The 15,744-nt window shown below is 35.1% G+C and overlaps 1 protein-coding gene across 1 annotated transcript; it reads right to left on the bottom strand.

Moving 5' to 3' along the window:
- Window positions 1-12,710: 12,710 nt before the first annotated feature.
- Window positions 12,711-14,590, bottom strand: LOC107663598 (class E basic helix-loop-helix protein 22-like). The gene has a single exon (XM_016453837.1). The coding sequence runs from the start codon at window positions 14,318-14,320 to the stop codon at window positions 13,535-13,537; it is 786 nt and encodes a 261-aa protein (XP_016309323.1). The 5' UTR covers window positions 14,321-14,590; the 3' UTR covers window positions 12,711-13,534.
- Between the last annotated feature and the right edge of the window lie 1,154 nt (window positions 14,591-15,744).

Below are 15,744 nucleotides of genomic sequence, written 5' to 3' on the forward strand. Positions count from 1 at the left end.
TAGCTATGCTAATTTTGTCAGTATCACAGCTTGACCATGGAAAGATAGAATTAAGTTCTTGAGCAATTTGAAAGGGGCGTGCGGGTGGATGATGACAGGCCTGGTGAAATATGCCATGCACTGCCCTTCGTCAAGTTAAGATCAGGGAGAAAATGCAGATTTACTAGATGTGCTTGTAGAGGTCATGAGCTGTTCTATTTTATCAGCCTCTCGACAATTAACAAATACTACTGCAGTTATTTTTCAGACATCATAGTACGTTGTACTTGTGCCATATAGTGTTTTTTTGTTTTTTTTGTTCAACAACAAGGTGCAATCAAGGTACAAGTCTCATCATAAACCTATTAGTTTTTGATAAAACATTCAAATTATTTTGCATGCTGTTCTAAGAAAATGTTTGTGTAGTTTATATTTGAAAATGTTGCAGAGGTTTTTTCTAATGTACTGTAGTATGGTTGCCTTTTTAGCTCAGACAGACTAATTTCAGACAGCATAGATTGCAGTACCATGTATTGTAACAGTTGTTACAAGGGGAGTTTATTTTATTTTATTTTGAATTAAAGTAAATGAGATTGTATTTGGTACATTGATTTAGTACACTTTATAGTCATTTTCTATAATGTAAGACATACTTTTCATTTTTATACTATACATATGCTGTAAATATATAAATATATAATGAAAGAAAATTTATGTACATTTGTAAATAAGTATTGAAGTAAATAAGAATTTATTTATTGATTTAGTATTTTTATACTCATTTATAGTATACTCTCTATAATATAATTTAATTTAGACATATATTCAGTTACTTTTACTTATTTATATGTATGTAAGTTTTGTAAATACACAAAGTACTTACATAGGCTACTTATATTGTGAATACTTAAACAATTACAAGAACAAGATCATGCAGGAAAGTACAAAGTATTTGTATGTTACTGTCCATGCTGAGATTCTGTTTTAACCTGCATGTGCTCTGTTTATAATTAATTATTCAATTAAATTCTTGTGTCAAGGTTCTGATGTCTACTCAGGAACAGATATTATGCCTTTCTTTTATATATGAGCTGCATATGCAAATATCATATTGGCAGAGTTATTTATTTAATCTAAAATATGCATGACTTCAGCCACAGTCATTAGGTTCTTAATGAATTGTTATATTTTATTTACCCTAATCACATCAGACTACACTGCTTAAATAGCTGAGTGCTTTTTGGGTTAATGCATTGATTGAGATATGCAACTTTTTTTATTTATTTATTCAGATAAATAGTTGTTACAAGGGGAGTGGTTGAATCATCGTTTAAAAACAGCATTAGAGAGCACTTATGTTGAGCATTCAGTATGCTTTATTTTTAATCTGGCTCATTACTGATGATAAATTACATCTTAATTATAACGATAAACACCCTGCGTAAATTAACGCGGTATATCTGACAGGAGGACTAATTTGCTAATAACTATCACTCTGTGAATAAATGATGACACCTCTCATTTTGCTTTACACGTTAGTTATGTCTCTTTTATATTCCTCTGTATTATCTTTTTTATATAGAGCTTTTTACTTGAGATGCAATCCTCAAGTGGAACACAAAAGAAGATATTTTGAAGAATGTTGGTAACCAAGCAGTTGACCAAAGCCATTGGCTTCCATAGTATGAAAAAAAATATGGTTTTTCATTTTAAACTATCCGTTTAATATTAAAGACAAGCATTCAGTTTTGAGTACATGTACTTCCATAGTATGAAAAAAAATATGGTTTTTCATTTTAGGGTGAACTATCCGTTTAATATTAAAGACAAGCATTCAGTTTTGAGTACATGTATTTTCTATAGTCATCTTATACTCAAATTGTATGTTATTTATGTTCCTTAGTTCATTAGAATTTAAATTGGGCCCCATATACATGTATAGTGCCAGGTTGAACTCAGAATAAAATCAAAGTACAATGCGAGTCTCAAGCTTTTGTTCACAAAGAAGTCCCATACGCGAAATTCCCATGTTACTCTATTGTCAAGCTTAAGTGCTCAGACAAGCCTTGATTCATGGCACTATGCCTCGGAGCAACGACTCAACAGTGAGCTAAACCTCTTCAGTGATCAACATTAAAGTGAGGTGAGCAGACAGAGAGCTCATCTATTAAAATATACAGCTCTGGTTACTCCACAGGAGACCGACAGCTCATAAGACAGGACAAGGGTGGGTGACCTTGAAGCATTAACTATTCCTACTAATTGACTAATAATAAAATGTTTTTATTGTGCAAAAAAAGCCTTTAGGATAATTACATTTTGCCCCACTTTGTGGTAGGTCTGGATTTTTGCTCAGGTTGTAAAACATGACACATAACTGGCATAATGAAAAAGATTACGGTGATGGCTGTGATTACTGTCCTCAGTTTCTGCAGCCACCACTCTGACAAACCTATTGGTCGTCATTAGCATTGACTTATCCTTGGCTGGGCGAACACCCTCACGTATTTTAATTAGCTACACCTCACATCCAATCAGTCTAATAACAGGTGTTAATTTTCAATTTCATCTTTTCTTTCTATGTTATCAATGTTGATTGCATAATATGAATGGCCGCCTTAGATTATATGATCTATTTGACCTTTTTTTGAATCCTGTCTTTAAAAAAGTACTAAAGAACAGTATTTGCCAACTTCTTTTTGGCTCAAGTACCTCTTTATCAAATGTGTTTCTATTAAATCAGCTATGCACCATTCAGGATCGATGCCTTTTAAATTCTAATTCAATTCCTGAATTTAAATTTGAATTTGTAATCAGTATTAGAATTTGAATTTTTAATTCAGTTTTAAATTTTAACTGGTATGTAGTTTATTTACTTTGTGATATAAAATTTTAATTGTATATGTATATATGTATATATATGTGTGTGTGTGTGTATATGTATATATATTTATATATACACATGTATGTATGTACAGTGGGTACGGAAAGTATTCAGACCCCCTTAAATTTTTCAAAATTAAATATCAGAAAATAAACCAGCTAAACATCAATTAAATACAAAACTTTGCTTTTTTTGTTGTTTTATTTATTTTTATTTATTTATTACAATTATATTAATTTCTTTGAATTTACATTTTTACATTTATAATTTTCAATATTTAAATATATATTGATATATTATATAATATATTAACCCCATGGAGTGCACATACCTAAGCAAATGTAATTTCAAATCTTTTAAAAATCATCTTCTAAGAAAACAGCAAGGTGAAAGACGGTACATGGTTTGATTTCTGATTAAACTTACAGGAGTATCAGACAAGTTCATGTATTCTGCTACATGAAAACTGTGACACTGGCTCTGCCCTGAAGGCAAGCCGTCAAAATGCATCAATCTCAGCTAAAGTTTTGCTTCCATGCCTACAAATACAAATTTTATAACTGCGTCTTAAACTGTACGTTTATATTGTGTACATTTTCAGTTTATGCTATGCATAAATGACCAGTATTTCAAATTTACGTCCCATTTAGTGATGAATCCCAGCACGACTCAAACTAAAGATCAGACTGTGGTCTATGCAGCTCTGTGCCATATATAACGGGGACTGACGGGTCTTCTGATAGGGTGTCAGTTTGGCTGTGTGTTAATGTTAAGTTGCCGAGCCATGCTCCCAGTCTCATTACAGCAAATTTAGTCTGCTGAGAGCACACAAGAACTGCTCACATGCACATTATAACAAAGAGGTCTGTTTTGATATTAGTTCTAATGCTGAATTTTGCAAATAAACCATAGCAGTTGAGCTTATATACATTATAACCTAACTGAATGCTTCTATGTGAACGGCAGAACAGCTGGAAAGGATCAGTGTTGGGCAGTGCAAATTCCCTAGACTGCAAGATCCCTGGCAGATACTCAGTTCTGACTGAGAACCTTAATAAATGTGTCGTTCTCTTTTTAAATAGCCCAGTACAGTAAAACCACCACTAGGACCTCTCATAGTAATCAATAATACACTAAATAAACTATTTGATGCCTTCCAGCTTAGCGTTATCATAACATATTGTGAATCAGGCAGCACAGAACACAAGCCGTCATCCATCATTCCTTTCCCAGCAGAATAATTGTACACACGTGGTTGTCGATAGTCCTAAAACGACGTTCAGGTTAAGTGTTGGAGCGGAGTGACATTAGAGCTGTTGGTTTTAGGGTGTTTGACTGAATAAAGCGTGCACTTGGAGGGAGGCGGGGGACTGTGTTTATGGGCTGATCCCTTGACATGGCCTAAATTGCCTTGTTTGCTCAGCACATGCACAGAAACAGATGCTGCTTCACTGCGCTGGGTCATTCACTCTATCTCCTGGTGCTTTGAGGAAGCCCTTCGTGGTTAATCTCATCCTCTTGTGCACAAATACACTTACGTTTGTTCATGCTGTTAATGCAGCTACTAAAAAAGCAACCATTTTTGTAATCACAAGATGGCTACGTTTAGGAAGCAAGCCATTCAAAATGAATTAATCCACTTTGGCTGAGGCTAATGTGACTGCCATCATTTACTAATTATCGTCTGGCTTTCCGAAAACCTGTGTTAACTGAGGGACCACCCCACCCCCTGGAGAGGAGGTAGTCTGTGCAGACATGTCATTTAGAGCTTTGTTACAGAGGTTTGTGCTCCCTGGCCTAGATTATTATGATTAAGATCCACCTAGCAGATGACTGTCCAGTTGTCACCTTCATTACGGCACCCAGATCTGGAAGGGCACATGTGTTGTGCCAATTCTTTGTGGCACCAAAAAAATGCTCATCGTTTTTCTGTCATCTTCAGTTTCTGTGTCATTACTGAAATATATAAATATATATATATCTCTGTGTGGGTGTGTGCGTGTGTGTGTGTGTATATAAGGTTTCATCCTTTTTTTCACATCTTTAGCCATAATGCACGTCTAACCTCTGCTGATTATAGTAAGAAAGGCTTGGCTTACAGGATCATGACAGTTGGCGGTAAACTGAACACAGTCCTATCTTTTCTGACAAATGTATGAAAAGACAAAAGACTGAGAAAGTGCCATAGAGCCCACAAATAAAATGTCTTGATGCTGAATGTCTTCTTGAATGTCTTCTATATGTACATATAGGGATGCACTATATGTTGACCATATAGTATAGGGCGGTAAATGTACGTGTTTTCTTTTTTTTCTTTTTTTATGATGTCAGTATTGATAAAATGTAAGTAAAATATGAAGATTAGGTAATTTATTAAATGAAATATTTATTTTAATTAATATTCAATTGAATAAATACATTTAATTATTTATTACATTATGTAAATAAAACAATTAATACATAAAAACAAATTATAAATTAAATAATGCCAAAAAATGAAATGGGTTATGATTAAATCAGTAACACTTAAAGCCTTTATGTATAATGAATTAAAGTTAGACGTATTCGTAATGCACGTTGTAATACATTATAACTTCTCATAAATGATTGTAAGTTAAAATGCATTCTATTTCAAGGTTTGTTTTTCATTTGTTTTAATGCATTATACTTTCTAAAGCTGTAACACTGAATAGGATAGTATTATAAATGTTGAATGTTTTTATTTTTATATACTATCTGCTTGTAATTTTAATTACATTGTAATTCATTGTAATTTTAGTTAAAGTTGTATTAATTTTGTTTTGTGTTTTTGATGTTTTTATTAATTTTTTATATATCTAAAAAGTTTTTATTAGTAGTACATTAGTACATCAAGTTAATTTGAAATTAAATGAAAATGAGAAATATTGTCATGTTTTTTTTAATAGTTTTATATTTGATTTTGTTTTAGTTATCGTTTATTGTATTTCAATTAATGAACATGTTTTTATATTTTAGTTTTATTTAAAAAATAATAACCCTGTATAGTAGTCCTACATATGTTAAATGATTGTGAGAAAGATTATATTACGAAAAATTTGAAGATTAGAAGCTTTTTTTTTCTTTTCTTTTTTTTTGCCACTCAACATGAAGTATTTTGAAGCAAATAGGTCAAAATAGAAATAATTATCGGCTATCATATCAATCACATCAGTGCATCTCTCTAAATCATATTCCATTATATATCTTTTGTGTATTTATTGGTGGCTCCTACAGATTATTAAGCGAATGAGGCTAAGGATTTGGTGGTCAGACCTTCAGATTCTGTGAGTGCTGGTGGAGAGAAGTCAGCTGTGATTACAAACTAAGTGCTGTGCTGCCAGACGGGGGAGGGTCTACATGCTGATATGCATTCTATCAGAATGATTCATGCAAATTATGCACATTATTCCTGCAGGAATTTCCACTCAAACTGCCTGGAGAAATTGCCGGAAATTAGCCATAAAATTCACTGTGTCGGGAGTGCAAGGTGAAGGCCACTAGGAAGCCAAGGACACTGGGCTTGTAATTATTCTGTACGTGTGTGTCGTTTGCGTGGTCACTTGGTGGCTTGTCCATGGATGCAAATACACAGCATAGTGTTCATTAGAGGATTTTCCTTTACTAACACACTGATGATATTTTCAGTCACATGCCTGATAATGAGGCTGTGAGATGAGAAGCGTAATGTCCATGAGTGTTACACTAAAACACATCCCCAGCTGCTCATTCATTGTTTCCTGCACACCGTCTTGTTTGTTCCTGTTGTAGCATTCATTCATGTTATCTTCCAGTAGATTTTTGTCTTAATTTGCAGATTAATTGGCAAACTGATCAGTTGGCATCTTGATTAACAGGTTTGTTTTTCAGCACTTGCATTGAGAATCTACTTTACTGTATGTTAAATAATTTGCTTTCATTCTGAAGAACAGAGTTGTTTTGTCCATGTTTTTAATGAATTTTCATGTAATTGAAATGTAACACTCATGTTCTGGTGGAAACCTAAAAGATCCCAAAAGCCCAAATCTGTTTTTATAGTATCTATAGTGTCTATTTTATTTGGCATTTACACTCAAATACACTGAAAAATATACAGAAATATGACAGACACTTTAAAATACACACAGAAATAAATAAATATAATATATAGAAATAAATTAATTAAAACACACACACACACACACACATACATACATATACTGTATATATATATATATATATATAGTTAGGGTTAATTGCTCTTCAAAATATATTTATATTTATTTCTGTGTGTATTTTAAAATGTCTATGATATAAGGGAGGACTGTTTCTGGAAGAGATCTAATTTGAAGTGATCAAAACATTTAATTAATCAAGATAATTTAAAAAAATGTGGGTACAGAAATTAAAATTGTATTTTGCTATTTTGAAACTATTATTTTAAAATAGTTTTTAATATGTTGCTGTAACCTAATCAAAATCAATTTGACATATTATTGAAATTCTAACGTTCAGTATCTTTACAAAATGTCACTTATCTAACATTACAAGAATAAACAAACTAAACTAAAAAAATATATATTTTATTGTTAATTGGTTAATTGCTTTTGAATATATATTCATGCTTATTTCTGTGTGTATTTTAAAATGTCTGTCTATCTCATCCAGAAACATATAAGGATCTAATGACCAGGAAAACAACAACAAAAAAATGCTGTTTTAAAGGCTGCAGAACCCTTAACAATTAATCACCTTATTCTCATTAGGAATACAGAGCCTTACATAAACACCATGCGTAATGTATAACATGAATATATACATTAATCCTGGGCCACAATCAGCAGGGGTCTTGCTTTAACTCCATATGTCCACTCTGTGCCTCATTCATATGGCTGATGCTGAATGCCTGGCCTGCCTCATGGAGTGAGGGAGCAGGGCTGGGGATGTTGCTCTGACTGACTCCCCTGGTAATGGTGTTGTCCCACTGGCACTTTACACTTCGCCCCATAGCCACATTTAATGAATATCAGAAGTTGGAATGTATTTCAATGTAGTATATATGAGGGTCAGTGAGCTTTGAGCATAACCGTATCCTTTCAATGTGCACGTTGTGATCGTCCTGAACAGGTGCTGGACTATGTTGTTCATAAGTGTACCTTTGAATATGCACATTAATATTCATATGCCATTTACAGTGGTAAAAATGAATCATTTTATAAATGAGTCATTTGATATGGCAAGAATCAGGCTGTGATCACACTTTTCTGTTCAGAACACATATGGTGATTATGTGACAACAGTTTCATGTAATGAAACTCCGATGCCAAAGTATTTTGACTTTTTTTAACTTTCAGATACGTGGTTGCTTATATCCTCGCTGTTTTTAATTAAGTATATTGAAAACAAATGACACATTTTCTGTGTCATAACCCCTAAACTGTCTCTAATTGGGCTGAACCAAACACTCTGCATTTGTTACAAATTGAAACATTTTCCTTCAAAGCCTAATGAGACCATAGTTATTGGTGCAGGTGTTCCGTCACCTTTGACCTCTTGTGTAATACTAATCTTTCACTAGCAGCACTGTGAATTCGATACTGTATATACTTTACTTTAGTGATATTTTAGGTTCACCATTTCTCCAGTTTTTTTTTCCATGAGATCAAATTTGCCATATTACTGTTTGAAAAGTGGTGTTTAAGTTCTTATCACTTATTCATCTACAAATGAATTTTGCCAGTGCACCTTAACATTGACAAAATCACGTTGATAATTAATTCGAAGAGTAATTAACTTTAACACTGGGCATTTTGCTCGCTGTTCCTGTTTTTTTTACATCTCTCTTTTTTTTTTTTTAATACCCGCATTATGCACAGCAATCCCACAGCCAAGTGTGAATTACAGCGTGCGACATTGGGGTACTATCGCATGTACGGCATATTTCTTCTTCTTGTTGGTATAAGAACAGAGAGATGATTCAATTCCTAGGCTTTGAATCTGATGCTGATATGTAGAGGACGGTCCAATAAGGTCCTCTAAATGTATACTTTGAATATCCTTGTTTATCATCCCCAGCATACATCACATCTATATTACAAATAAGTGCTCTGGTAACTCTTGATATGGTAAATTGGATATTTTATGGTTTATGAAAAGGCACCTTTTTTATCTTTCACTTTTATTCATGACCTCTGAAGCTACAATGCAGACATTGTAAAGACAGGTTAAGCTTTATTAGGTATGAGTCATTTGATATGGCAAGAATCAGGCTGTGATCACACTTTTCTGTTCAGAACACATATGGTGATTATGTGACAACAGTTTCATGTAATGAAACTCCGATGCCAAAGTATTTTGACTTTTTTTAACTTTCAGATACGTGGTTGCTTATATCCTCGCTGTTTTTAATTAAGTATATTGAAAACAAATGACACATTTTCTGTGTCATAACCCCTAAACTGTCTCTAATTGGGCTGAACCAAACACTCTGCATTTGTTACAAATTGAAACATTTTCCTTCAAAGCCTAATGAGACCATAGTTATTGGTGCAGGTGTTCCGTCACCTTTGACCTCTTGTGTAATACTAATCTTTCACTAGCAGCACTGTGAATTCGAGCCTTGTCTGAGCAAAGCTGTAATCCAAAAACAACTCCAAGAACATCAGATTATTATTTAAAGAAAAGGACAGTTTTGGAATGGGATTAAGATAATAAAACTGTCCATTAATCTCATTCATCCAGACAATAGACAATACTCAAGAAATGTAATTCAGTAATTCCTGTTTGTTGAAGAATAGCTCATGATCACAAGTGACAGATCTAGACCGTGACGCTTAAAAGATTTCCAGTACTTTCACTGACGAATTTGGCATAATTACAGCACATAAAGTACTTAAAGATCAAGTGATTGAAGGCTTAAATCTTAAGACCAAATACATAAATGCAAGATGCACACTTATTATCACGACCTAAATTAAAAAAAAAAAAAATTTCCAACTGCATCACAATTAATATTACAGAAAAAAATACATAAATGCTTGTGTGTGTGTGTGTGTGTGTGCATGTTTGTGTTGAGGATTTGTGTTTATGTTTGTCTGCGTGTTTGAGTGTTTTTGTGTATATATGTCTGTGTTTGTGTTGAGTGTTTGTGTTTTGCGTGTATGCTAGTTTAAAACATAAATCTCCCTATTTATAGCACTTTATTGTTATTGTCTTTTCTCTATCTATCTAAGAGTATCCGGAACCTCTGTGAAATCACATCCACCAGATCTACATTATTGTAAAGACAGGTTAAGCTTTATTAGGTTCATGAATACAAACTCTGCTTTGATTCTGTGTCACTGTTAAGGTGGTTATCTCTTCTAGTTGCCTCATTGGTTTGGAGTTTATGTGAGTTTGAGCAGTACAAGCTCTAGAATCTGTGTGATAGCACTGCCTTTATGCCTCTTAAGAGAGTTCAGACTGCTTTTGATGGATCCCATCCTAATACATTTGAATTAAGCCCTTTGTGAACTAATTGCTGTATTAAATAATGCATCCCAGTTCCATCTATAATTAACGCACTGTCATTATTGTCTCGCTGCCTGTTAAGGTATGTGAACTAGTTGCACTGGGAAAGTGAACATGGGAGAGAATGATGGAAATCATGTAAATGGGGTCCTGGAAGTAGTTGACTTCCACACAGTAATTGCTGACAGTATTTATCCAGGCAAAGCTTTGGGATGGCTAATTACTGCTGGCCCTGATTAATGACTCCTGCATGTGTCTCCACATCTGTGCTGTGCAGAGAATTAGAGAGGACAGACTAATACCATAATACCAGTGCATGCTTTCCAAATGGCTAATTTACAGTGTTGAAATATTGGAGAGAGTTAAAGTGTTTCAAAAACCCTTTTCTATCTTATGGTTGTGTTTTGCTTTTGCTTTTTTGATTAGGGAACTTTTGATGTATTTCTTGTGTTTTGATTGGTATATAGTATTTTTAATCTTCATTCATTGCATGCTATAATGGTACAGCTTTACTGTACTTTTTTCGTCTGACAGGTATAGTTTTTATGCAAGCCATTTTTTTTTTTTTTTTGCTATTTTGTGATCCATAAAAATTTCATTGGTAGAGAAAAGGCGTTTTTTCCTTCCTCGCATCTGATTTCATGTGATTATTGTTATTGGCTAATATGTAAAATTAGAAGGGGCTTGGCTTTTTTAAATTATGTATGATTTTGTCTCATTAAACGGTGACTGAGCGGGGTTTGCAGGTCGTCCCATATAAAACTGAGACAAACTCTGGTTAAAACTCTTTAATGTGCCTGAGTTCTCCTTCGTGCTCTACTGGAGTATCTTTTAGTATTTAGTCTGGCTCTCGTCGTTCTCATTTACTGAAAAGGTATTTCCGGTGACGTATTTACAAAGGTTGTGATGTCATGCAGACAGTGATACTGAGCGTCATGTATAGTGTTGGTGCTGGCCCTGGTGCTGAACTAAACACGAGTCACTTGGAGTGCGAGAAAGCATTTTGTAATTGTTAAAAGTGTTTGTTAGAAACAGTTCTGCCCACGACACCCAAAACCTCTCACTTTTTGGAGATTAGATTTAGATTTCATATCCTTCCAAACAGATTTATCAAATATGTCAGCGTCTTGGTAAGACAAATTAAAACTTCTTTTCGATAAAGGAAACGTAATGTTTAGAAGTAAACACCTATCTTATACATCGGTAACATTTTAAGTCGTGAAAAAAAATTGTTTAATCTTTTACGCACAGGCGCCAAGTGGTTTTTAATAGAAAGCCACTGTCTTTCGTATTAACAATGCTGAGATTTTTCTCCTCACATTTTCATTTATTATTATTTGTTATTGATTAATGATATTTACGTGTATTTTTCATAAAATGTTTCACCTTTCCTGTTTTGATCATTTTTGTACAATTATTTTAGTAAAATAATAATTTTCTAAATAATGATTTTTAGTGATTTAGTTGTTTTATGTATATAGTTCTGTATTGTTTGTAAAACTGCGTTGAATATTGCATAATTTATTTGATCTCTGCCTTCAACATTCTTGAAACTTCGACTTTTTAATTTGAGAAAAATCTTAAACTAAATGTTCTTGGTGTCTGTTGTAGAAATTAAGTTTTAAAGTGAAAACGACGTTTCTTTTGCACTTGATATCAGCATCGTGTAAAGGGCATCTTCCTGTCCGTATCTAATCGTCCCGTTGTGATGGACAGCCGAACTAGAACAATGCAAACTAATGACACTGACACTGATGCTCGTGACTGTTTCCTGTGATTAAAGACACCCAATTACAGCAGTGAACAGTGTCGTAATTATGTTCCTTAATCACATCCAGGAGGTTTAATTGCCTTAACGATGTGTTTAATTAAAAAGAATATATGTATTACAGTCGACAGTTTTGACACACTGTTGTTTTCAAATTAACATTACTAGACAACGTCACGGATTTTTTTAAATAATCATGATCGGGGTGACTAAGTTCTAGGCTATCCTATAATACTAACAGACATTCTCCTTTAACCATAGGGCATTGTTGTTAATAAAGTCTGGCCTTTTTTTCCAAGGGGTTTTATGTTATCGAGCATCAAATTAAAAACAAGTGTTTTACACACCACTGCTAATTTAAAGAGGAAACTATGTTGCTTAATTCGTTAAATGTAACATACAATTAAGTTGCCAGATGCCGAAATTTATAATTTCACAAATTACGTGTCATGCGTAAAATATTTTTTTCCCCCCTGCGACTTATTGATCGTAATCTCTTGAGCCAGCAGGAGCCATGAATCACTTTACTACCAGAGGCATCACAACATACAACCAGGCATATAATACGTTGGATCAAAATATTTTAATAAAGCTTTCCAATACATCAACACATACAAATGGCCCTCTGTGGTCATATTGAAACTAATATATCAACATTGCTTCCAGCCTCGACCTGACAACAAGTTGAAACCGCCACGTCCCTAAATAGCCAAACTGTATGTGTGTTTGTAAAAAGCAAAATCGGCGAGATTTACAGCAATGATGACAATGCATAATCAGACCAGGCATGCAGACCCACTTGATTTCATCCATTTAGAAAAATGAAAAGAGCAAAACAACTTTTTTAAGATTCCACCAAACAACAATATATTATATTACAAATTTAAAATGAACGATCTCAACTAAGCTTTCGAAATAACACGGCTACTTTGTAATAAAGTCCAATACGCTGCTCCTTCCAGCAGCTGCTTTGTAAAACACAGATGTCACTTGAAAGCAAACATTTATATAACATAAATTCGAAGTAGCAAGAATACGCATTATTGCAAGTTAGAGTTAAAACCTTGAAAAGTTTGGCATCATAAACAAGGTAAAACATGGTTGCAAGTTGTCAGGTCAGTGATACACGTCATTCTGAAGGGTCCACATTAATTAACTGTTCATTCTTCATCATCATCAGACATAGACTTTGTTTGGTTTTTATCCCACGCTCACCAGCACTTAAAGTATAGGCTATACCGTATGTACACAATCAGTGTTTCTTGGAATGAAGTTGTAAGAAAAGTTTTTAGCATTCTTCTATATTGACTTCATTGTAAAACTGCTGGCAAACATCAGTCTCTCTTTTTCAGAGTCAAAAGTTGCACATGTGCTTCTACCAGAGTCGGCTGCAGAGTTTAAGGCTTGTCAGTGCATTGCTTGCAGAGGCTGGAGGTGATATTGTTGAAAAGGGCACATTTGTCTGGACAGGAGGACGCTGCAACTCCTGCGGAGAACGGGTAACCAGCCGGCTGCTCGTATGCGCTCAAACCGTGCGTGAGAGCTGTGGTCGCGGGCAGGGAGGCAGCAGAGATAGCCTGGCCTTGGTTGAGATACGCAACCAGCCGTCTCATCTCCTCCAGCGCCTGTGCCTGCATGAGGATGTAATTTTTGGCTAAGAGCAAGGTGGCAATTTTGGAGAGTTTTCGTACGGACGGACTGTGCGCGTAAGGGATGACCCCGCGCAGCTCATCGAGCGCATCGTTCAGATCGTGCATTCTCCGTCTCTCCCGGGCGTTGACGTTTAGTCTCAGCGTTTTTTGCTCTTTGTTTTTCTTACCTCCCTCTGACTTTGCGCCGGGCATAGTCGTTCTCCCGTCCGTCATGAGCATCATCTCGCATCGGCCGTCACTGTCATCGTCCGGGCTCTGTTCGCCGCCGCTGCTCTCCGCAGCCGAAGACCTGTTTGCGCTCTCGCCGTATTTCACGCACAAAGATCCGGTGGGCAGACCCAGCGTGCCCGCTCGCCCCCCGGGCTGCACCGGGTCTGGGTCGATCTGCTCAAAACAGCTGATGGGCGACTGGCTGTCCCGCGAACCAAGATCAATACCCGCAGCCGGTCGAAACGAGTCCATCTTTTTGCTCGAGACTGCGCTGAGAGATTTGTGAAAAATGTCTCCACCCAAGTTTATTCTCCTGTCCATAGTCTCCCGAAAGTCGGATGCGATGATGGGGCTTCACTCAGCCGCTGTCCTCTCCTTAAGTTTCTACTCTATGAAGTGGAGTTGATGTTGATGGCCGCTCCACTTGTCAAGTGAGGCTCCTCCTAAAGTGCTCTACACTGCGTTTATCGTGTTGAGACACACTTTGTAGATCTCGGCAGCGATCCGCATCAGCAGCAGAAGGGGGAGTCTTTTACATCATTATCTCAAGTCTAGCTATTAATATGAAGAAGATTCGCCTATCGGGATTGAGCGCGCACTACCCAATCAGGTTAACGTTTTAATTAATGGGATTAAAACGGTAACAAACAATCCAAACGGGTTTCTCACAGCTTTACAAAAGCGCCCCAGCTCTTTTATTCCTCTGCCCATCTGTGTACACCTAATGTACAACTGTATTCAAGTCGTTTCTTGAGCTTTGCAGTGCAGATACATACAAAATCTACTTCTTATATGTTTTGTGTTAATGATGTTTCCTGGTAGATGCTATACAGAGTTTTTTCATAAACTGAGGCAGATACAGTGAGTGCTTAAGCATAATTCGGAGAAGAGTATTAAAAGATCTAAAAAAAAATATTCCGGTCAAGGGACCTGGTACAAACTCTGGGATCAACTGCTATTTTTGTCTTAAACTAACAATTCACGAGAAGAGACCACTAAGAGCTCTGTTTTGTTTTTAGTATTTTCATGGGACATACAAAGTTTAAAATTGAAAATAAAAAAGGAAATTTGAAGAATCTCGTAATGTCGTGGAAATTGGCAATACATTTATTTGTTTTCTTATATTTGTTACTTCACATTTTTACTTGTGGATATAAAAAAAATTAGACTTTTGATGTTTTAAAGCTCATGTTTTTATATCACTGCTCCATAGCAGAGCACATGAGACAACAGTATTATTCAGTCTTTATTTATTTATTTATTTATTAGAGTATTGTGATGACCTATCCTCATCTTGCAGATTCACAATATTAAATAAATCCCTTGTAGGCTTTAAAATGTAGTCTTTAAAGCAGAATAAATTTGCATGAATAAATCTTAATTTTGCATTCGTTAGTGGAGTAAGCAGGCGTAGCTACTATTTAATAAATTATATCTTCATTTGGCCTATTTGTGTGTATAAGCTACCGTATATTACAGTTGCAGACAATGGTAATGTGCGAACTTTTGGGGCAATGCTTATAAAAAGAAAGTGGACACATTTGTGAACGCGAATCGCCCCCGCGTGGTCATGATGAGTTTTGCGCTCACAAGATTTTTTTTTTTTTTTTGTCCAAGTGGTGTCACGTAACAGTCATCAAAAGACATATTATGTTGTTATCATATAATATCTCGGCAGTGACGTTCAGCAGTTTGTTAAAATGTTTTGAAACAGTGGACCATATAGCTTTTAACTATTAAAATGT

This window comes from Sinocyclocheilus anshuiensis, unplaced genomic scaffold (assembly GCF_001515605.1).
Source record: "Sinocyclocheilus anshuiensis isolate Anshui unplaced genomic scaffold, SAMN03320099.WGS_v1.1 scaffold928, whole genome shotgun sequence".
NCBI lineage: Eukaryota > Metazoa > Chordata > Actinopteri > Cypriniformes > Cyprinidae > Sinocyclocheilus > Sinocyclocheilus anshuiensis.